At 32.0% G+C, this 25,026-nt stretch overlaps 2 protein-coding genes across 12 annotated transcripts in view; one reads left to right on the top strand and one right to left on the bottom strand.

The window, feature by feature from the left end:
• The window catches only part of LOC106071530 (paramyosin-like), a 55,812-nt gene extending 51,210 nt beyond the window's left edge, over positions 1 to 4,602 (bottom strand). For 7 of the 11 annotated variants that reach the window (XM_056035712.1, XM_056035735.1, XM_056035681.1 and 4 more), the window contains exons 1-2: positions 4,459 to 4,601; positions 2,778 to 3,121 (exon numbers count right to left, since the gene is read on the bottom strand). In XM_056035712.1, the coding sequence (XP_055891687.1) occupies positions 2,778 to 3,095 (318 nt within the window). In that variant the 5' untranslated portion in view covers positions 3,096 to 3,121; positions 4,459 to 4,601. Of the gene's footprint in view, positions 1 to 2,777; positions 3,122 to 4,432 lie in introns of all 11 variants that reach the window. The other 4 variants (XM_056035697.1, XM_056035746.1, XM_056035758.1 and 1 more) reach the window with 4 other exon arrangements.
• A 226-nt stretch (positions 4,603 to 4,828) lies between these two features.
• On the top strand, positions 4,829 to 20,893 carry LOC106071531 (osteoclast-stimulating factor 1-like). Its single transcript, XM_056036101.1, has 8 exons — positions 4,829 to 5,167; positions 10,294 to 10,340; positions 10,857 to 10,971; positions 11,443 to 11,534; positions 11,684 to 11,803; positions 14,635 to 14,713; positions 15,282 to 15,371; positions 15,765 to 20,893. The coding sequence occupies exons 1-8, from the start codon at positions 5,116 to 5,118 to the stop codon at positions 15,821 to 15,823; spliced, it is 654 nt and encodes a 217-aa protein (XP_055892076.1). The 5' UTR covers positions 4,829 to 5,115; the 3' UTR covers positions 15,824 to 20,893.
• The last annotated feature ends 4,133 nt before the right edge of the window (positions 20,894 to 25,026 follow it).

Raw genomic sequence — 25,026 nt, forward strand, 5'->3', positions numbered from 1 at the left:
GGGACCTCAAGTATACTAGATGATGGGCCCGTGTCTGCTCTATGGCATTAAGAGTTTTTTCCCTAGTAGAATTGACAACACATACTCAGTCCACGACAGGGTTACCTGCGCTTGTTATCAAGAAACGGCACCAGTGCAAGAGAAGCAGAGATAAAAGAAAGTGTCGTTGAGCTCCCAGCTCTAGTGCTGGCCCTTTGCTTCGATGAACTATCGCTTTCGTTAGACAGTAGTCAATAGTATAGGAATGAATGCTTATCAAAGTCTTTATACCTATCGCCACAATCAATAGTGTTAAGCAGATATCTAGATCAAGACTACTTCACATAACAAGGGGGGGGGGGGTGCTCTTATATATGAACTGCATTCAACAATGAACAGATCCTAGTTTCTACTTCACAACGGATGCTGATCTGCTTGTGTGTTTGGGAATGGTGGGGGTGGGGGGTGAGAGGTGGGGAACATGGTGACCGAGTTAAAAACAACAATACAGACGGAGAAGGTTATGATATTTAAATTCGAAATGAGCCTACAGTCCACTTCGATAAATGACATTCGTTGGCATAGACATGAAATACACTGCCAAGTCATCCAACAATCACAGTCAAACATTTGAAATGAGGATATACATCAACAAGCTTCTATTAGGTTCAGGTACAAGTTCAACGCTCTCGCAGTACAAACTAATTGAAGACTTCAGAGCTAATACTTGATACGTTAAAAGGAAACGGTCGATACAACAAAATAACCAAAAGTCAACGAGAAAGCCTAACAAGATCCTTACAGTGTTGGCAGAGAATCCCGCGTAGGCTTAGGCTGTATAAGAGAAATATCCGATTACACATCTAATCGTTCCCCTTTAACCCTCATAATTCCTTTACAGTTCGGCATGCATGGAGATCGATACTGCTAAGCACGTTCAATGCCGTATTCGTGACATGTCACTAATTGTAAGCATTAACTTCCATTGTCACAGGCATTTATAAAGCAATGTGATATGCAGTCTATGTTATATCGCAGTTATACGATAATAAGCCTATAATCACAGATAAAATGTACCCGCTAGTTTCAAATTTCTAAGATAACCTATCCTGAAATAAGCTTACATGTATTATAAAATATGCTAAATCAATGTATCCCATGTATTATTTAATCCGAGACTTAATTTTTGTATTGTCTACAGAGATTAAACAAAGAGAGCACAAAAGGCTAAATGAGTCAAGAATACGAGAACAAATGCGCTACTCGGTGCCAGTGAAAATTGCAGGTTTATCTCTAGATCTCAATACTCCATGGAAGAACAGCATTTAATTTGTGTAGTCAGGGTTTCAATCTAGCTAATTGTGGAATTCAATAAAGATATTTGTTGAAGTTTAAATAAACATAGATCCCTGGAAACATCCCCAGGCCAGGTGCGCAGAGAATCGGTAGCCAGAAAAAAAATGTTAAAGATTCAATGAAAAAAATAGGCCTATGTGTTAATGACTGATAATATCGATATTCCCAGTGTGATAGCACTTTAACAAATTATTTGAATAGAATTAGAGGATGTAAAGACAAAGTGTTAGACTGTAAAGCCAAAGTGCTAGAATACTTGGCTGCCAATACAAAGATCCTGATTCACACTGAATTTTAAGAGTGCTCATGTATAGTCAACCCAACCAAGATTTGTATGCCTACTAGATAACTTGTCGAAAATAATGGAGTACTGTTAAACATATCTTCCTTTTAGCCCACTGTCTGAGTCAATGGATAAACTCTACTTTATTTACCGTGGAGACCACATCACAAGAATGGACATAGCCTAATTCTCATGTGGCACCATCATTGTCTATTCAACGGCAATCTTACAAAGATAGCTCTAATAGAACAGATATTATATAAAGTCATCTAAGAGTCTCAATCTTACAAAGATAGCTCTAATAGAACAGATATTATATAAAGTCACCCAATAGACTCCAGCTACCAGATATTTAAAAAAAAAAGATAAGGCTCCTTCAACGAGTTAAGTAGATCATAAATTTGGAGACCAGTTTTAACGGGGGGGGGGGGGGGGGGGGGGGGAATCTATATAGATCACTTGTACTACTGAGACATCTTGATAGGTGACATTGAGAGTGCTATTGAACTTTATTAAAGACTTAGATCACTATTAGGTCTACATTTTGATTAATGACAGATGGTCTGTTATTAAAGCTCTGATAGAATTATCATAGATTGACTTTAATGTTTAATACTTACAATTTAATACATTCCAATGCATTTTAAATACCTTTAGAGAGATGCACAATCCCTTGAAGTCCATTGGTGCATACAGATTTTATATTTAGAATTTGTTTTTATTAATTTTCAAAAACCAATAGGCAATAATTGTGTAAATATTTACTCAGGCTATTAATCTAAATAGTGGCAATAAATAGCTGTTTCTTGATCCTCCCAGCACAATGGTTTTTTAAATTGGGTATAAAGTTAGGTAATTATGATAAATCAGCACCAAAGGAGTTGAAAAATGCTTTACTAATGCATTATTTCTTTTCTATCAAGGACCTTTCTTTAAATGACTATGTAAAGATTTCCTAGTGTCTACAGTCTAGGCAGCTCCAGTGAGACAATACATTAGCTGATGAGAGCAAAGGATACTGGTTGCTGTACTGGTCACATAACAAATTCCTTGTTGGCTCACAAGAGAATTTTTTTTTCTCCTTCATTTTCATAGCATACAACAGAAGCATTAAGTAGTCACTTCAGACACACCAAAAAAAAAAAAAACATGACTTTACCGGTTCATCTACTGCTTTCTCAAGAGCATTTCTCCAGTCTTCTTGCCATTTGTTTGATTCTCTGATTGACACTGTTGAACTCATTTGTTTGATCCTTGAAGGGCTAGGGGATCTAGAAAAAGATTTTAAATATGCTCTGCCCGACGGTGGACGGCTTCTAAGACTTAAAGAACGTTGCCTTGTTGGTGACGTAGACCTAAGTAGTTTTTCCACATCTTCATTGTTGGAGATGCAGTCTGAAAAACTGTTTGAAGCTAATATTTCAAAGTTGTCAGTTACAGTGCTAAGTGGCTTTTCTTCCCACATCATTGTACTCATGAGATTAAAAGTGCTGCCATCACTTGCTGAAATATTTTGAAAGCAAGCTCACTACAACAATGTACAATATTTATGGTACACACTGAAAAATGTTAATAGTATAATAGACGATACTGATAAATTTTGGTTCTATTAGATTGTCATTTATATCTTTAACTACTGAAAATAGTTATAAATTCTAATTATTATTTTTTTATAATAGAAATTATAAATGACTATGAGTAAAATGCAATAAATGGACTGTCTTGCATATGATACTATTCTTGAGTATTTGATATACATTTACTAGATTTACATCTGCACAAAACAGAAAAGTTAGAACTAAACTAGACTAGAACTTGATATGGTGTTGAATAACTTGTGACTAGCTTCCTAAAATACATCTTAGATCTAGAGTCTAGTATTGAATTTCTGTTGATCTCTGCTCTAAATTTTATTATCAAGAGACGAGAAAGGAAGGCTTAACTATCTCTGTTTTATTTTCCATTTATTAATCTATTTTAATGATTAATAAATCAAGATCTACAAATTACCTACATAAAAAAATAAATATAATTGAGATAAATTTACCATAATGATAAGTTACAAAAACAAAAAAGTAAATGTAAGTACTAAGTTACATAAACTAGACTAGGTCTAATCAGTCTAGATTAGATTTATACATATTTATTACAATTATATACTTTATTTACTGATATAAGGTCAAGAGTCTGCATACCAAAATCAGAAAATCCATAACTAAGTTAGTTACTAGATCTAGATCCTAACCCTTTACTAGCCTATAGGCTACTTTAGCCTTTGCTTTTTTTCTAGATGCCATATAGGCCTACCTAGTCCTGACTAGAGAGTCTAAGAGAGATACTAAGACTGTTGACGACGACTAACTAGATCTAGTCTAAATCTAGATCTAGAAATAGAATCTAGTCTAGTAATTTCACTAAGAATACTAATATTAATAATAATAACTTATTTTTATTAAAATAAGGCCGTCTGTCTACTAACTAACCTAGGCCTAGAGTAGATCTAGACTAACTCACTAAGTCTAGAGTTAGAACTTTAAGAGTTAAACTTTAAGTAGATCTACTCTAGACATCTAGATAGATGTAGTTTAATAAGTTAAAGTTAAGACTAGATTCTAGATTAAGATTTCAATTTATTTTGATTTAGATCTAGATCTAGATCTAGATCTAGATTCAAGAGAAGATGTAATAAAATTATAGTGATTATTATAATAAATGATTTACAGAGACTGAGAGAGTAGATCTAATTTATTAAAGTTTATTATTATTATTTATTATTAAAGTTTAATTAAAGATCAAACGTATCTTAAAACTTACATCTAGACTATTTAAAAATATCGTACCGTTTAAGTTATTGTAAGGTTTTTAATATCCTGCTTAGGAAAGCATTGGTTGACAAACTATTCTGTATTCATGTTTGGACGAGTCGCGCGTCTATCTTCTCCAAGGAAGTGAAGATAGACTCATACCGTTAGTTCCGGTATTTTAAAAAGTTGTCTAGATTATGTTTTGGTTTTTATTTTGTTTACGTGTGCTTGGAAATCTATAGATCTATAATTTCTTATTTAGAGATTATGCTTGGAATTTCATTTCAAAACTATCTTATATTCTATAGAGTTAATTCAGACTAGATCTAGATCTAACGGCTTTGACATTTTATGGTTCAAAATAAAGATCTAGATTAGATCTATATTATTTTATTATATTATTTTAATGACGAGGAAAAAAACAACGTAAAACTACACTACACCAGTACAGCTGACTAAAGTTTACATTTCTTCTGTTTAAAAAATTAATTTAGTCTACTTTTCAGTAAATCAGAATGAGTATTACACTTCCGTGTTAGCAATGTCGGCAATGTAGGCCTAAATGTTAGTTTATACTGGATTTAAATGTTTAACTTTGAAATAAATAGTGTTTAACATTATTTTATTAGTATTTAGATCTAGATCTACGCATTAATATTTATTGGGTGGAATTTCAGTGGAATAATAATTATAATGTCAAATCCACCCAGACCTGTCAGACCTCCTCCTCCTGTTCCCAAACCAGGTGAGTGTTGAAGTTGAATTTTTAAATGATTTGTAAACTTGAGCCTTTGAGTTAGAATATCTAGATCTAGAGTTTAATTAATTTTAAAGTTAAATCTAGTAAATTGTGTAGACACTTATACTACTTATAGATCTATAGTCAAATAGACTTAGAAGAATATCTACTAGATAGATTGATAGATCAGTATCTGATCAGTATCATAATCATCTAGATGAGTAGATCTATAGATTAAAAATTTAGATAGATCTAGATCTAGACTAGATTTAATTTAATAAATATAATATTAATATTTGTTTTTTACTGTATAGTTAGATGATTGATTTAGACTAATCTTAGGTCTTAGATTTAAATCTAGATCTAGAGTCAGAGTAGTTTATTTATTCCAGACATTACAATTCATTACATAAATCCATACAACTCGCTATTTTTGTGGTCATTACATCTTTATTTTGATATTTACTATGAACTAACACGCTGTATAATTTGCGTGTCCATTTCCCAATGATTCTGACCCAATTTCCTTCCATTTAGCTGTCTTTTTATTTAAGAAAAAAGAATTTCAAATTTGTTAGTCAGGTTGTTGTTTTTTTCCTATGTTACCAAGATGACTTTACTTTTACCTCTTCCTAGGGTTTAGACCATATATTTTGATAGGCTAAATCTATGCTAATGAGCCCGCAATATTTATTCTATTTTTGGAGCTGATTTATTTGATTCATAAACCAACTTGTTTGATTCCAAAAAAAAAAAAAAAATTATTAGGGTGTTTGTATTAAATTACGATTTTTTTACCAAAATTTATTTCAAACAGCCAGTTTAGGACATCAATTTTAATGATCTTATATATTATATTTGTTTGTTTATTTTTTTTTTTTTTTTATAGAGAATAAATAGGCAAATGTTTGGAGTGAGCTTGATACATTGAATGAAGTTAAATGCCTATATCTAGACCTACTAGATTATAGATAGATCAAGATTTATAGAGAGAGAATTTAGAGGATTCAGCTATTTAGGCAAGAATGACCATCCTAGCCTGTAGGCCTACTATACTACAAAAGTTCATCTGTATTAGAAATTTATTAAATGTATAAACAAAAAACACAAACATTCAACACACATGCAAATATAAAATAAGTCTAAAAGTCTTTGTAGAAGTCACTATCCCAATGACCTAATTTTGGTACAATAAGTGTGTTTGTATTTTTATTTTTTGTGTTCGTATTTATGCATAATTTGAAAACATCTAAATGATTTCATGTGAGAGGCTATGCCTGGGGATCTTAAAATTTAGTTAATATCAATATAGAATTAAAATCTGAGTTTATTGATGCCAAAATATTGAGGCTGTTTGAAATAAATTTTGGTGTTTGGAATCAAATAATGTAGTATTTCATATGACCAGAGAGACCAGTTGTGACCTGCTAATTTTCCTTAAAATGTTAGAAATTTCCTCCAACCCTGGCCCACAAAATACAAAATTAAAGAAATCAGTGTTATTTAATATAGAATATAAAGATCTCATAATTATTATACGGAGAAAGATTTCTACAATGATAAAAGAATTAGATCAAACTGTAGGCCTAAACTAGATAAGTTAGATATCATTTATCTAGACATGGTCTGTAGTCTAGACCCGGGGTCGGCAACCTGCGGATCGCGAGCCACATGCGGCTCTTTGGAAGTGAAGCTGTGGCTCTTTAGTTAAACAAGCAAATATTATTTATTTTATCGAATTTTGGTAATCAAGATTGTTAACAGCATTTTGTCAAAAGCACTCTACCATCATCAGTTTAAAGAATTCTTAAACGAAATGGAGACTAATTATTCCGACCTCCTTCTTCCCCCCCAAAAAAATTGCTATGACTTTCCAAATTTAAGTTGATGAAACGTTTTGCTTTGTGCTTGAATGAAATAAATACTTTTCTAAATGAAAAAGGCATTAATCACACCGAATTAGAGAACGACAAATAGTTGTAAAAATTTTACTTTATGATCGATATACAGAGAAATGAAATGAGCTGAATCTAAAACTGCAAGGAAAGGGAAACCCAGCCTATGTTTTGGTAAAAGAATTGATTTGTTTTGTAAAAAAAATGAATTCTTTTTGCAGAAGAAATTCAGAGCGGTCAATTACTTCATTTTGAATGTCTAAAGCAGTATCGTTATAAAACCAATGCAACTTTTGACATGAATTACTTCAGCACTTATGAAAAAAAACAAAGATGAATTTCTTGACAGATTTGAGCAGTTTAAAACCAACAAAACCTTTCTAGCATTTCTAGTACACCATCTCAACGCAAAAGTAACGAAATTCACATCCACTCATTTGGAATTGATACTGAATCTCTAGAAATTCAATTACCGGTAATGGATCTAAAAAAGTGAAGCTTTGTGGGGTGAAAAATTTACAGAGTTGAAAAGCAATTTAGAAGTCCAGAAATGTATGTACGTAACGCAACAAAATTGGACAGATTTAAAAGGAATGCCACGAGTTGATTCGAAGCATGAAATAATATTCCAGATGGCTACAGTGAGGTGATAAAGTTGGCATTTGGATTGCTGACTATCTTTGGATCGACATATATGTGCAAGCAAGCGTTCTCTTGTATGATTACAATTAACAGTAAAGTAAGAAGCCAAATTACAAATGAAAATTTAGAGTCGTATTTGAAACTAAAAACAAGTTATGAGCCAAATGTATTCTAACTTTCTAAAACCATGCAAGGCAAACGCTCCCATTGAATTGGTTTGCTCAATCGTTTGTTATTGAAGTACTATTTAAAGTTGTAAGTAAATTTTTACTTCTTTAGTTGTTACCGAAAAAAAAAGTATTATCTAATAATGCCATATTTATATTATCTGATGTGTCAAAACGTTTGTCTATCTGGAAAGCATTTTATCAGCAAACGCCAACCTGGATGATGAGGTAGACTTCCGTATTGCACGTGCCAGTGCTGCTTTTGGCAGACTTCAAGGACAAGTGTGGCAACGGAGAGGACTCAGCATATCCACAAAACTGAAAGTCTACAGGGCTGTAGTTCTCCCGTCACTCTTATTTACATCAGAGTCCTGGACCCTATATTCCGCCACACCAAAAAATTAAACTCCTTCCACCTACGCTGACTAAGGAGTATCCATAATGTGCGTTGGTCCGACCATATACCAGACACAGAAATCTTAAAGCTGTCCAACATGGCGACAGTGAAAAGGTTCCAACTTCGATGGGCGAGACATGTGGTCAGCATGCCAGACAATGGCCTTCCCAAACGACTTCTGTACGGCGAGTTGTGTGCAAGAAAGCGCTCCCAGGGAGGTCAATACAAGCGCTACAAAGACACTCTCAAGAACTCCTTCAAGGAATGTGATATCGACTTTCATGGCTGGGAAGCACTAGCTCTCGATCGCTGTGAGTCTCAGAGTCTCGAGATTTGAAGCAAGAAGAGTGGCAAGAGTGAAAGAGCGCCGAACCAAGAAAAAGCTGAGAGAATAAGCAGGCCTACTGCAACTGACCAAACCTACCCATGCCACGTAAAGCTGGCTTTTTAAAGCGAGGATTGGACTTTACAGTCATCTTCGAGTCCATAGGAAATGAGAAATGGGCTCATCTTCGATAAGGAAGGAGGAGCTGTATATATATATATATATATATATATATATATATATATATGATTTGTTGTGAAAAACACTACTTATATATGAATTTTTTTTTCAATAAAAAATTTTTTGTGTGAGTACTAGTTGGCAAGAAAAAAAATTGTGGCTCTTTTTAAACTTTGAAATTTTGTAAATTGTAATTTTTGGCTCTTCCGATTCAAAAGGTTGCCGACCCCTGGTCTAGACCAAGCAAACCAAAAAAAAAAAGAGAGAGAAAAATCTAATCTGGGAAACTTAGACCTGTATCACTTACTAGCATCACAATAATCATCACATGTAAATTACTAAAACACATAATAAGTATCAACAACTTGCATCTCACTTAGATAAACATAATGTCCTCACTCCATACCAACATGGCTTTAGAAAATATAGGCATTGTGAAAATCAACTAATAGGACTAATTGATAATTTTTCAAAGGGTATAAAGTTAATAGTGAGCAAATAGATCTGCCATTTTATTAGACTTTTCTATGGCATTTGACAGTTATTAAGAAAAACAAAGAAACTAAAAAAAATAATAACTACTTAATTTATTTGTGGCAGCCCAGTCACACAGACTAAGAACTCAAATTTATCTAAATTTATCGTGTAATCCCCATATTGATGAAATTATTTAAAAATCAAACAAAGCATTAGGGTTTGTTAAAAGAAATGTTTACAAATCAAACAGGAACATAAAACTTTGCTATTTAACCATGGTTACTCCAATAATAGAATATGCATCCTCTCTTTTGGGACCTCTCATCTCAAGAAAACAGAGAACTAGAACAGATGCAAAATAGAGCAGTGAGACATATATTCACATTTGATTAGAGTAACTCCATTAGTAAAGTCACTAAATTTAGAGACACTTCGGGACAAAAGGATAAAAAATAAAAGTGACAATAATACATAAAACACTAAACCATAATTTGCAAATAAAAAAATAAAACCTATTAAAATACTCAGAAATGCACAAAGAGAAAGGCACATTCCTGAGTCCATATGCTAGGACAAATTCATAAAATATAAGCGATCCTTCTTCCCTAGTGCCATTGGAGAATGAAATAGGTTGCCTAAATCAGCCAAAAGCAACAAATAGCAACAACTTAGCAGAGTTAAAGTCACTGATTTGACTATATAAAGGTTCAAAAAAGTTTGAGAACCTCTGTTCTGAGTATTTAAAATTTCTGACACTTGCTAGCTTTTCACTTCTAATACTGATGAAATCTAGCATTAGGTCATTCATTATAGTGTTGTTAGTTTCAAACTTTCCTTCGGGCATTAAAATTATAATGTCCTAGCCAAAACCTGCAGGGGATAACACATTCTCTGTACTATCATAGTCTAGTCTTGTTTATCAACTGGTAATGGGAGGTGTTACAATTAACCACTCCCATCATTATATGATGGTATGATAATTTTAAATCATAATGAATGAACAAATATCACTTGAATGTACTATCATGTGTACACTGTATGTTCTTTAGGTCAGGTAAAAGTAGTGCGAGCAATGTACAGGTATGAGGCTCAACAGGTGAGTTGTTTCCAATGTTGTTGTTGTTTTGTTTTTTTCAAGAAATAAATGATTGATATTGAGCTTAACAACAGTTTTGTTTACTAACATGTTTCAATCCAGGTTATGTACAGTTTTTGTTTTAATATGTATATATATATATGCTAAATGACAGAAGCTTGTCTTGCTACTTGCAACTAATTGTTTAATGCTTTAAGCAATCCCCTAAAGACAGGTTTAGGTTGCTCCATATTGAATAGCTTGTTTGCCAATTATTTATTTTTTAAAAATCACTGCTGTTTAAAAAAAAAAGTTGCTGTAGCATGTGAGTTGAATAAAATTTACATTGCTTATAAAAAGTTGCGATGGTCTGAAGTTGAAATTTTACCCTTAAATTTGTTTTCTTACAAACCTTTATACATTTCCTAAATTTCTAAACTCTTTCTATTGGATTCTGATAATGAAAAAGGAACTTTATTAATTTTTGTGTTTCTTACTGTTGGTATATGACAAAACATTGATACATTAAAATTTCAGCCTGATGAACTGACCTTTGATGAAGGGGACACCCTTTACATATTAGATATGAAAGATCCTAGCTGGTGGAAAGCCAAATGTGGCTCAAGTATTGGTCTCATTCCAAGTAACTATGGTAAGGACATACATCTAAAAATTGTACTTATCACCTTTTATTGTTGTTGTTTTTTTAACAATTAATGTAATAAAAAGACTGAATTAGATATTGTTGTGTTTATTAATTAGCATAGATTTTAATCCCCAGTATAAAACAGAACAGTTGTGTCCAAACTCATAATTTTTTTTTTTACTTTTAAAAACATCTAATCCAAATACATTTTTAAGCTACAAAAGAGTGCACTGTGGCATTTTAGAAACTTTTTTTTTTATGTACAGTTTCCTTATGGCTAAATAAAAAGTGAACTGTTAACATAAATCAGACGAACAGAAGTTAGCAGACTTTAGTACAAGAGTTAACTACAAAATTATTTATCTAATATTTGGCTGTTCTACTCTAATTAATTATTTATTTTTGTCATAAATTCTATAAGGTAGAATTGTAATTCTAATACTTCATTTTATTTTCTGAACAATAATTAATTTACAGTTGAAGAAAACACAGAATCTATTGATCATCCCCTGCATGATGCAGCTAAACGAGGAAATATGGATTTTATGAAAGATTGTCTTCAAAATAGAGTAATTCAAATTATTTTCACAACTTTTAATTCAAATCATCTATTTCACATAAATTAACCTAAAGGTGTATTTCTTTTAAAGATATAACATTAAAAAAAACAAAGTAATTTTATTTGATTAAGTGAAGTGTACTTGTGTTTAAATTGCAGGTTTCAGTGAATGGACTAGATAAAGCAGGATCAACCCCTCTTCACTGGGCAGCACATGGAGGTCATATCCCATGCTTGCAGACATTACTTAGTATTGAGAACTGTGAAGTCAATGTTCAGGTATGCACAAAACTAGATCTAGTCTTAGACTAATTGGAATATTTATGAATTATTGATCTAATATGAAAATATAGAGAGTGTTTGCTAGAGAAAAGTTTACAATTAAATTATTCAAAACCAGAATACTTATGCAGTTTACTTCCATAACAACATAACACGATTGCTCAAATTTGTGTTCCCCTAAGCTGAGTTTTCTTAGAAGATGGGAAGAAAAAAAATAATGGCACTTTAAGTATATGTGGCACAAAAAAGCTACCAACCTACATTTTTGAACATTTTGGCAAGAGTAACACAGGAGGAATGCTCTCGTCGCCTCAGCGTGGCCCTCCTAAGGAAATGTCCGCCAAGGGAAACAGATAGGCCAAGTATGGTAGCACACATAGCTCTCAGTGGGCTACCACACGTACGGTCGAGAGACTGTACACTGCACGTGGTAGGGATGTAACCAGGATTCGTAGCGCTCCTAAAAACTCCTAAAATCTCCTAAAAAATGAAAAGTCTCCTAAAATCCTAAAATTCTCCTAAAATTTGCAGAAAGTTTCCTAAAATTTTGTCCACTCTCCTAAAATTTTTACCCAATATTTTTTTTTAAATATAATTTTGCTTATTTCTTGCTAAAAATGCAGGGAGAAAAAATAACATAGTAACTAGGCATTCTGATCGCATGACCTTAGGGGCTGGCTGTGTTAATGAGCTGACCAGTGACGCGTCTACACCGCCTTTCACCCACTTGTGAAGCGCGACCTCGTGATTGAAGATGGCCTTGGTTCAAGCAAGTATTTCACCTGGCAGTATTTTTCTGAAGTCAGTGTAGAAATGTTTGTTTCCATTTATTGTTATCACTAAAGACTCGCTAGATGTAGTCTGTAGTGACTATTGCCTATAATTAGAGCAATTACCAGACTAATTTGTAGGCTACACCCCTCCGGGCCCTCCCTCACCCAAAATCTTCTTGATGTAAGTGTAAATCTTCTTGATGTAAGTGTAACAGTGACTTCGCGTGTGAAGTCGGTAAATCTTTTAGATCTAGCTAGTATCTAGTAATAGTATCTAGATTTAGATTTAGATCTAAGTTAGATCTAGTGAAGATAATTCGCACCTAACATGAAAAATTGGTGAATTTTAGTCAATGTAATGATCTCGATACATCTAATGTCTACATTACTCTAGTATCTATAAGATACACATAGGAACTAATAATGCACATTTCCATCACAGAGAATACACATTATGAAAGCATCTCTAAGAATGTTTCTTATTTTAAAAAATGGAAAAGCAACCATTTGTAATGTTTTTAAATAAATCTTTGAAAAAAAATATGGTTGTTTGAGGTTTTGGGATGACAGTCAAGTTGTTACTTGATTAAAAGATAACTTTCATTACATTCATTTACATTTTCTGTGGACATACCACAGCTGATAACATTGTTTCTATAGCATATTGGCAAGATATTTATTATTTTTAAAATCAAATATTAATAATTGATTTGATAAATGCTTAGTTTTCTGTATGTTTTACTATGTATCACACAAATGGATAGGAAACACACACACACACATCATACATTTCATCCTTAAAAAACCTCCTAAAATCTCCTAAAATTTTGTCATGGAAAAGTGCTACTAACCCTGTGTAACAAAGGCTCGCTAACCCGTCCAACCCCCTCCCCCCCACCCACCCACCCACCCACCCATCGATTCATTCCCTAATGGGGGCCATACGCGCTGTGATGGACCCTCGCACTGGTTCGATGGGACATTATAGGCATAAGAAGGGCCCCCACGCGGCCCGGCCTCGGACGGGAGAGGGAACTCATGCGTGGCTCAAGGGGATCACTTCGGATAAGGCGGGACTTTGGACAGAGGGATTGGTGAAGAGCCGATGCCTCATCCTGGCCATGGATAAAAACCTTTCCTTGGTCAAGAGGTCCATAATAGGGAACGGGATGTTCTCTGACCTTAAGAACATCTGAATCAGGCAAGAGTAACAAAAAAAAATTAGCTTGAAGATTCAATAACCTGAGTCAAAAAAAAAGTTAAATGGCTTGCAAATCAATAATAAATATTATTTATTTGAATGATCTACATCCTCACAGCTGAAATCAGTATCGTGGATGAGAAGCTAGTAAGTGTCAACATTTCAAAAACCAAGACCTTAGTCTTCATCTGTCAGGCCAGACACTTAGCTCTGAAATACTTGTCTAGACTTGCAATAATCACCGAATTATTTGAGAAGTTCAAGAGGTTTAATAAGTTATCCCTCAACATTAACATCAGGCTGATATTCTTTTTGGTCATGCTCAGCAATATTCATATTTGACAATCTCCTAACCATGGTTTAAAAAAATATCTAACTTCTGGGTGACAGTTAGTTCACAAAATCTTCAGGACTTGTGAAAAAAAAAGTCAGTAAAAAAGGATAGCACACGACATCAAAGGAAGTATAGGTTTTACACTGATATGCAAGAAAACAGAGAGTATTGAAGAAAAATTTATTGGTGCCTCAAGTATCACCAGTCTACAGGATTGGTGGCACCTAGACCTATTAAGTGATTGTGGAAAGAGTGATCGAGAGGCTAAGTGCGCTTGAACTTGGCTTGGCTTGGCTACCTAGAAGGGGGCTCGAGGTTCGACACCCGACTCGGGCAGAGTTGTGTTTACTGAGCACCTAAAGGCAGCACGGAAAACCAACTCCTAGATACCCCCTCCCCCCACTGAGATTGGACCAAAAGCGCTCTGAGCATGCTATAAGCATGAAAGTAGAGCTATATAAAAGCTATAGTAATAATTGTTTATCTGGTTAAATTGCTTACATTTGTTATTTCTTTTTAGAATAAACTTGGAGACACACCTTTACATTCTGCAGCCTGGAAAGGACATGCTGAAGCTGTTAAGATGTTATTAGATAAAGGTATTTTTTTTACCATAAATTTCATACATAGCCTTCCTAAAGTATATGGTAATTATGTAAATAACATTGATTTCTTTAATTTTGGATTTTGTGGGCCAGGGTTGGGGGAAATTCTAAATTTTAAGGAAAATAAGCAGGTCACAACAGGTCTCTCTGGTCATATGAAATACTACACTATCTATGATCTTAAGAAGAAAATGCTTCAGGACAATATTTGGCACTTTTAAAAAAAAGCAATATTTTATTGTTAATATTACCCTATACATAAAAAGTTCATCAAAATGTTATTTAAAAAATTCACCATCTACACTTCCAAATATTGAATGCTTGTACGAGTCTTCCAACTCTAATTTTTTTATAAGGAAATAAAATGTATGGACAATGTCTAACACTGGCACTTTGATTCGATTCGATGTCATATGAATATTTTTAAAAATTGTATCAAAATGTATATTTTTAAATCATATAACACTCTGGATACAACTTAATTTCACTTTCCCCCAATTTCTTAACCTGTCTTTTTAACCGGCTTGAAAATCTATAAAAATTTCATTTTGCTTCATTGTAGGAGCAAGAGTTGATTTGAGAAACAATGATGGGAAACTACCAATAGATTTAACAAAAGATGCTGATGTTGCAGCATTGCTTCGAGAAGCAGGTAGTGACAACATTTCAACACTAAAAATTTAATAGTTTATATTTTTTAAAATTCAGCTGTAGAATACTGGGTTTTTTTTTCTTAAATTAAACATTTATTACAGTCTAGTTGTTGAACATTTAATGTTGGTTCAATATCTTTATTCATAAATAACTATAAAAGATTACTTGAACTGATAAACTTATTTTATTCAATATAAATATTTAGCTTCTTTTTGAAGTTCACCAAAGTCTTGTATGTTTTATCATGGTGTTTTTAGTGATGTACTCAAATAGTGCTAGAGCTTTAAAACGTTAAAAAATGATATTATCTTCGTATAAAACTGTCCTTCCTTAGTTTTATTTTTATATTGTAAAAACATATTCTTTCATTCCATATTTTATGTTTCTTAAGCTGGTGTAAGGGCCTCAAGATACAGTGAAGGCTATGAAGATGAAGAAGATTCTGACTAACCTGAAGGACTATACTCATTTCAAGTCATTTCAAGCTTCAAACTTTTTCATTGCCTTCTTAGAAAAAGGCCATCTCAATAGTCTGCATCACTCACAGGAAGCCAACTTAATACATACATTTTCAATGTCTCTTTTTATGTGCCTTTAATCTAGAATTATTTGTTAAAAATACTAGTGAATGGCTTGTTATTTTCCACATATAGGCAATTGGCATATATTCATTCATAAACCAAAATAACATTCCTTTGCTATTTGTTGACTATATAATACCCTGGGTCATAATTTTTTGTCAGTGAATAAGGATTTCTAATTTATCTCAAAAAGGAACTAATAATATGTTATTAAAGGTTTTTTTTAATGAAAATTCTCTTTGTTTTCCTCAAAAGTAGATAGGTAGAAATACTTCATTATTTTTCATTAAATAAATAAATAAATACATTTTATTTTCAATATTAAATAAAAATTAATATTATTTAACTTTTTTTTTCATAACAATTGTTGCCTTACAAAGTATTTTTAGCATTTTAGTGATGATTGATCTTTAGGCCTGGCTTATCAAACTTTTAGTTATGAAATATGTGGTGTTTGACAGTCTCTCAGGAGGGCTGGTGGCCCAGCAATGTCATTTGGCTTCCACTCAGCTTAACTGTCTGCACCGTATGTGTATACACATGTTGGTCACAATTGGGTTTGCATGGTCAAGTAAAATATTTATTATTTATGGCAAAAAAATATTCAAAAGTTTAAAATGGAGTTTACTTGAATGAACTTGAGCTTCAGTTGCTGGAGATGTGGTGCATTAGAGAAAATGTTTCATAGAGAAATCATTTAGATTCTATGGCACTTAAAATCCTGTGAATGTGATGAGAGGTCTTATTTTGTTTGTTTGGAAGCCTAGGGGAAGTTGAATATGTTTTTCTGGTTCACATTTGTTAAAATATAATCCAGGCACACTGCAGGCTAACAAGGAGAACAAGCTAGTTGGGTTAAATGATTATAAAAGATTATTTAATTAATTTGAATGATGGATGGTAAAATAAAAAAAATAAACAATCTTATCAGTGTTTTCATCATAGATTGCTTTGGGCTGAATGCACAAGTGTCCCTATCATCTTATCTGATTTTCCTTGTAGTTGTAGATGTGTTGTATTGTCTTCTGACAATTGTCTTCAGTCACTAAGTCAGTTTGTATATTAATGTACACCAAATTTGATTTATGTCTTGATGGTATTTATATTTCCTTTGAAAGAAGTTTGTTTTAGTTCTTTAACTTTATCGCCTGCTTCTGCAGGAAACTGAATGTCTCGAGCTAGATTTTGCTTGTTCTTTGTTAATAAACTTCTATCAATACATTCGAGCTAGATTTTGCTTGTTCTTTGTTAATAAACTTCTATCAATTTGATCCTTGAGAACATTTTTGATTTTCAAGTAGCCATTTTTAAACCCTGTTGTATGGCCATTAAAGTTAATCAATTAAAATCAGCTTCTGATTCTAGAATTAACTCAACTCTATGTCCCCATTTTGTGATACCTACAACTTTTGAATTCTGTACATTAATGTTGGCATTAAAGTGAAGCAGTAAATGAGCTATACTAGGATGTCCAAGCTTGGTGACACCTATTAATGCTGTACATTTACTTTCTAGTGTGTTGCTATCAGTTGATTTGACTTCTAAGAAACTTTTTTTGTTGAGAATTTTCAGTTTTTTTTTTTTTTTCATTTTTTAAAGATTATTTTCTGATTGTGAAAAAATAATCCGAAGTTTTCCTGATGGTGTTCTCTCTGCAGGGATTGACTTCAGCTCAATGTGCATTGGAAGTTTCTCCTTTTACCCCTCTTGAAATGCTAATAAATTTCTCTTGGTCTGCAGAGATTGCTTTTTCCAGAGTCTGCTAAGAGGTCACATTAATTAATGTTTGTTGCGTTTCTCTGTTACAAATTTCCTTAAGTATCTAGACTGTGTGCTGAAACCAATAAATTTGAAGCTTTTCAAATGTCACTTCTTTTTTTTCAACTAGCAGTATTCTCTGGAGACCTGTGGGTCCTACATATGTAAAAACGGAGATGGGGTAAACAATTAGTGAGGGAAGTGTCACCATTCTAGCAACTGTCAGATAAGAAGTGTCTCACGCAAAAATTTTTTTTATCTTTCTGGTACATTTTTCCTAAGGTAAAGAGGGTGCAAGAGTGAGCCTCATGGGAAGGGAGATTATTCTAGTATTGTTTTTTAACTATTGGGAGATGGAAATCTTTATAAGCGGTAACCTCATTGGGCTGAAGAGGCAAATCCTAAAAGCACAGTTACAATGGGTTTACTAGACTTTCAGAAGTTGTCAGGTTTCCTGTCTTTTCTAACCCTTGAACTTCTTATATGCTCTCTAAGTGGGCTATCCTGTGCCTTATTGTGAAGTTGTTTTATGTCATACCACATACCTCTGTATATCTTAGTAAAATATTTCATTAGACCATATCCTTAGTTATCTTATTGTTTATGTCCTTGACAAAGTTGCTTGTGATTCAACACTACTAGATCTATATGATATGCATTTAGCTAGTCACAAGAATTAGAAATAATCATCTCATTGTGAATACATATTAAATATAAGTCTACTAGCTTTTCATCGAGCCTCCTCATTAAGTCTTATTTTGTTACCTGTTCTCTATGGGGCATGCTCAAAAGATTGAAAAGATAATATACTGTGAAGTTTGCATTAATAAGTGTGCCAAGAATACCTGATGGTTGATCTACAAAAACAGTTTATTTACTGAACTAAGGTTCAAATCGCTAGAAACATGGCGTCAATGAGATTAGAAATTACAGGAAAAGCAGTTGGAGATCACACATTAGAGTGGAAAAATGGAATAGCAAAATTGAACAGAGGTTTACTTAGTAACCAAAGCTCATTCAGTAAGAAATAGGCCTTAGAATGTGCAGATTTAGAACCAAGAAAAACCAAAAATCTAATTCTTTGTAATAAATGTAAAATAATAATAACCTAAACAAACTGCATCTAAATGACCTTCATGCCATATGGTGGTGCCAAAGCATCCTGTGTTAGTTGATAGTGTACTTCTGAATATAGAAAACTGCAGAATCTTGAATTTATTGGACTTAATTTTATATATTTTTTCTGTCTCCAATATTTGGGACCTCTCCAATTTCTGTTTTGTAAACTATATATATAGAGAGAGTATCTGCAAGACTAGATATAAAACAGGAGGTGCTTGCATGTGTTTGCATGTATGAGGGCTTGTGAATACTTGATACATCATTTGTATGCTAGGACTCTTGTAGTTACCTGTTGAACTTGTTCATGTGATAACTTACTTATTCAGATATAACTCTCATTCTATTTTTGCACTTTTTATGGCATTAAAACATATTTAATGGTAATGATTTATTGAAGTAATTTTGTATAAAGGTAAATTTTCACTATTTAAAAAAAAAATGGTTGAAATCATTAAGATACATTTTATTAATTCTTTTAGTAAATTTTATCAGTTGTTTTTTTTTGTTTTTTTGTCTGCTGTTAAATCACTTACAAATGTTTCATTGAGGTTTAAAAAATGTTAACTTCTGTTAGGAGCATCAATCATTGTGCATTATTAAATTATCATTGTGAACTATTGTTGAAATAATTGGCTTGATCTTAAACTTAGTTTTACTATACACTTCGATACAATCTTACAGTTTCTCATTCTTTGTATGTTGGCATAACTCCGCCTGTATTAAATGTGTATGGAAACCAAAATCTATTTTAACTTTTCTAACTTCATCTATAACTTGAGAACAATACAAATATTGACTGAAAGTACAAATGAAAATACAAATGTATTCTTTTATGTTATTGTGATAGTTATATAATTTCTTCTTGATGTGGTACTATGAATCTTTAGGTTTCTGTTTAGAGAAAATCAATATGTTTAACAATTTCAAAATAAGATTGACTTCTTTAAACTATTCTTTTAAACAGTAAAATCTTGAATGTAGCTCTCTCCCTATAAAGAGGATGTTATTCTTTTGTATGTGAAGAGATCTACATGTATTTAAAGTGACATTTTCAATGTATAAGTTATTTTTAAAAACCTGTAAATATATCATTTTAGTTTTAGTCTATTATTTTCTGAACTACAAAACAGAAGTTACTCAAGATATTATGTGTTACTGGTTAATTATTTCAGTTTTGTTTTGTTATTTACAAAAGGGTACCAGTAATTAAAATAAAATAAGTATATATGTGTATTTTGAACGAATTAAATTTAAAAATTCAGTCACATAATCAAAGGATAGACTTAAAGCAAGCCTGTCATTTAGTAACTAACTTCATAATGGCACCAATACATCTCAAATATAGGCTTTAGGTAGGAGGGGAATGGTTAACTATAGTTTGACCCCCTTGGACTAATAAGAATCTAGCAATGTTTATGGGACATTTACTGACCCAAGTTCAAATGTTAATTGGAGATTGAGATCTGACTGAATTCTCCTATGCTGGAAGTCTTTTTATCTAGCAAAATCTAGGAAGTTTGGTTACTGTGTAGACAACTCAAAACCATCATACACTGTATCATTCAAACTTGGTGGACAAGCATTCATTTCAAAGAGTCATTACAAGAATATTTTGTCTAAAAACTCTTTTAATGATCATAATATTGACAATTTTTAAACATTTACTAGTTAAATCATCTTATAACAAAGGACTTCTGCAGCTTCTCCAATTGACCAACTTTCTGACAGTCCTTACTGGTCTATCCCTGACCTTCTTAGCTTTATCTATAGAAATCATTGTAACTTAGTATAACTTTATTATAACTTCCTATTATGTAAATCAGTATTAATTTAGATTTATATTGAATTCTATGTTTTTAATTGCACTTCTAGTTATACATTTATGCTACAGTTGTTGGGGTCAAAACTCTGATCTGAAATACCAGTACTAATAAGAATCAATTAACAACGAAAAAAATTTGGACACATGCATGCTAATCTATCTAAAGGGGTGTTTATTTATTGGCTATAACATTAACAATTAGATTCTTCTGTGATTAAATATTGTTTCTTCACTGAACTACGAAATTGTTTATTTTGATTTTCTGTTTAATAAATATTAGTTTAAATTAATAAATTAAATATGCACAACAATTGTCAAAGAATTGTATAAAGATTTACTGCTGCAGGGGTGAACAATAGACATTATTAGACAAATAGGAAATCCAGCAGGACTAAAGTAAAAACACAGGATGTTTCGGCCATGAGACATTCGTCAGCCACCAACAGACAAAAAAGAACACAAAATAGGCTTACAGTTACTTTATCTTTACAATGCTGTTGGCTGTTCTGCAATAAGCTTATATGCCAGTGTAAAAGGGCGGGAAATCATAAAGAGGTGATCTCACCCATCATCTTCATCTGATCACCTCTTCCAATGGATTAGACCTGCCCTTTTCCAAATATTAAGTTGAAGCCATAGAAACAAAAATCAAAAATAAAATAAAAGATTTGACTAAAATAAAAAATCAGACAAGTTGACAATGGTGTGTATTTTTTCTTTCATTGGCTCTGTAATTTGGGGGGGGGGGGGCTGAGTGGTTATATCGCTTAGCTTCCGAACCTTTGTCTTGGGTTCCAATCTCAGTGAAGACTGGGATTTTGAATTACTGGATTTTAGAGCACCCCTGAGTCCATGCAACTCTAATGGGTACCTGACTTTCGTTGAGGAAAGTAAAGACGGTTTGTTGTTGTGCTGGCCACATGACATCCTGCTTGTTAACAATTGTCAAAGAAACAGATGACCTTAACATCGTCTGACCTAAAGATCGCAAGGGGGACTTTTTTTTTTTGCTCCGTATGACAGGCTAATGAAGAGATGTCATATAACTAATCCATTTCAACAGATTAAACAAATATTTGTGAGAAATGCATGAATTTATTATGAACTTTGCAAATCGCAATAGTTAATATATACACATTTTAACCATAACAATAACACAACAGAATTATAATTTGAAAAGACAATCAATATTAAAATGACTATTTATACATTACATAGCAATAACAGTATCTTAAAGTTTAGCTTAGAGACAATTTGAGGAACAAAACAATATTTTATTAAAAATAAAACAATTTATATCTTAATGAAAAAAAGAGGGTCAAATAAAACTCCCAGCTAAAAAAAAATCAAGAAGATAATTACAATACTGCAACTTAAATATTAAAACTAAAGAAGACTTTTTATAACCCATGAAGCAGACACCTGGTATTTTGTATAGTGTATCTAGGTTAGTCTCGTTCACCACACTGTATATACATACCACCATATAAGGTTGTATATATCAAAAGCACTCAAATATATTTGCATTGCAGTACAATAAACAGGTTACATTGTCTTTCCGTATTTCACATGAATAGTAATCTAAAGCAACAAAATGAATACTAGAAATTGTGGATGCTTTTCTAGCTATAGGATGAAATGGTCTAATGAATGTTACAATTCCTTGCCATTCAGTGACTCTCTTCATAAAATAAACAAGAAAAGCTACACACAAAAATGCATCTGAAAGTGTCAAAAGCTTTTTGGTCCACTTAATGGGAACTATTTTTTTGTATTCTTACAAATTACAAGCAGCAAAAATATGTTTTAAATTGAAAGCATTAATTGTAAGTCGTTAAATTGAAGTTACTGTAGAGCACTGATAACAATGCAATAAAATTTTGAGATATAACCGACATGTTAGTACAACCTAAATTTGTCACTTTTGTCTTAATTTTTGAGTTATTTATAACCACCAATTTGTGTACAAGTCACATAAGTGTAAAATATCAATCTTTATTGGGACAGCCAGAAAGCTAAACTATCATTTTAATTTCACAATTTTCAATCATTCTCAATGTAATGAAGACAAAGAAGTAATGTTTATGGAGTGCATTACTTTGGCACATCACATCTCTTGCTATAAGAACTGAGCCAATATAACTGTAACCAATCACCAGTATTGTACTTAGTAGACCATTCACAAGTTTTAAAAGTAATTTGTACATTGCCCACAATTTTTTTTTATAGGAATAATCAAACAAACATATTGCTGACTCGGCTATGACATTTTTATGTAGACTTTTCAGTAAATAAAACTATCAGAAAGTACTTTCCAAAATGTTTGTTTTCTTGCACATAAGAATATCTTTTTAAACAAGCACACACCTACATTTTTTGGTTAGATGAATGAAGAAATAAACAGTACTTTTTGTCCCATTTTAACTGAAGTCAAAATGAGATACTAAAAAAATATCAAAGGAGAATCTTTAAAGATATACATTTTTAGTGGCTACTATTAAAAAAATGTATTAAATTAGCTTGACTAATGGCTAAAGTTTATTCACAGTTCAAAACAATATGCTGCTTTTTATATTAATAATTATAATTGATGTGCCGTTTGTTTTTCTTAGAACAATAACAAAAAAAATCTCAGTTTGTTTCTCTTTTATTACAGAACAAACAGAAGTCAATTTAAAAATATACAAACATAATTAAAAGAACATTTTTTATAAAGTGATTGATTTTAAGGTACAAAGTCTACAAATTTCTTCTGAGAACACAAAATAATGATTACTTATTTTTTAGCTCAAGAGTCTTCAATCTATGATGCAGTACAGAACACAATTATAAATGAAATCAAACCATGTTTTCATTTAGAAATTTCAATTACCTTTAAAATGTGAAAACAACGCAGGAATCAGGTGAAAGGATAATGCATCAGCTTATTTCTTGGTAGCCATTAATTTAAAGCCATTGGTTAGTTATTTAAATAGTTACACTGAGACATATTTGATAGATTTTTTTTGGTAAAAATCTTGTTCAATATGAGAAAAGGTTTTCCATGTTAGGCACCAATAAAAATTCAAGGACCACACAATAACCCCCTCCCCTCCATTTCCCACTTTATTTTTAACATTTCTATTTAACTTTGATGACATCAGTACGGTTTCAGGCTAATAATGGTATACTAGGAAATTCATAAAGAAATGTTAAATTTGCCAGAAGTAGAAAAAAAAAAAACAATGTACGATATCCGAGATACAAATCTGGTTACAACTTCTTACAACATAACATCAAGTGCTCCCCTACATAAGAATTAGTGAGCTGTAATGCACTACTATCTATGTAGCTCACCTTAATACATTGCCCATATGTCTGAATGTCTGTATTCTTTTTAAATTTAGTGCTGTTTTTTTGTTTACTGGTTATCACACTTTGTTTCATTGTAAAATAGAACCAGCCATATTGTGTTCATTTATGTACAGTTTATAAAATGACAAAATCAATGAAGCTGATTTCTGACTATAATCACAATTCTTTTTCATTAAGAAAAATAGTTCTACTTGTTTTTGAATATAGAAATTTTGTTAATGGAATACACAACTAAAAATCATATTGTTTGTTTAAAATATGTAAGCTAAGTTGGTTGAATGCATTTAGTAAGTTAGGAAAAAAATGCAAAGTCAAATAATAGGACGTAATCAGCATCTTTTTTGAAGCAATGTCTGTATTTTATAAGATGTTACTCAAATCTATTCTCTATGCAAAATATGAGCTATTCTATGTAATAACTAAATGCTTCATATTCTTTAATATTACTTTTCAACTTTTTTTTGGTGCAAAAATATAATAAAGCTCTTTCTGCACATAGTTGTGGGCCATCATCAGTTAGAAAAAATAAAATGAAACTGAATATAATTTGTCCATAGCAATTGTGGTGGATAAAAATGTAAACAGTCGATATCGAATTCGTGTATGTACAAAGATTATTAAACTTTCAACAACAACAGTCAGTATTCTATTTTTTTTCCTGCTATTTACAACTTTCAAAAAACAAAAAAAAACTTTTATCGATTGAGCAATGCAAATAGAATAACATCAATCACACTGACCTTCAATAATAAAACTTTTTAATAATAGTAACTTTAGTTCATTGCATTATATTTAAGAATTTATAGAGTTTTAACAAGTGCCAGTGACATTTTTTAAATAAATATATACACTAAAACACTTGTAGCGTCCTGCGCAATTAAAATAATAGAAATATTTGAAACTGTTAAGCTTTTAATAAATGAAATGAAGTTTTTAATATAAATAAATGGTCTCTAAAAGGTTCTAAATAATAATGAAAGCTATAGTGAATATATTCTGAGTATCATCACAAAGTA

The sequence above is a fragment of the Biomphalaria glabrata genome, chromosome 1 (assembly GCF_947242115.1).
Source record: "Biomphalaria glabrata chromosome 1, xgBioGlab47.1, whole genome shotgun sequence".
Lineage (NCBI taxonomy): Eukaryota > Metazoa > Mollusca > Gastropoda > Planorbidae > Biomphalaria > Biomphalaria glabrata.

Bases quoted from the DNA above. Each gene is read 5' to 3' on its own strand.
- LOC106071531 (XM_056036101.1), top strand. From the start codon at position 5,116: ATGTCAAATCCACCCAGACCTGTCAGACCTCCTCCTCCTGTTCCCAAA. The intron at 5,168-10,293 runs GTGAGTGTTGAA...TATGTTCTTTAG, and splicing joins TCCTCCTGTTCCCAAACCAG to GTCAGGTAAAAGTAGTGCGA. The intron at 10,972-11,442 runs GTAAGGACATAC...ATTAATTTACAG, and splicing joins TCTCATTCCAAGTAACTATG to TTGAAGAAAACACAGAATCT.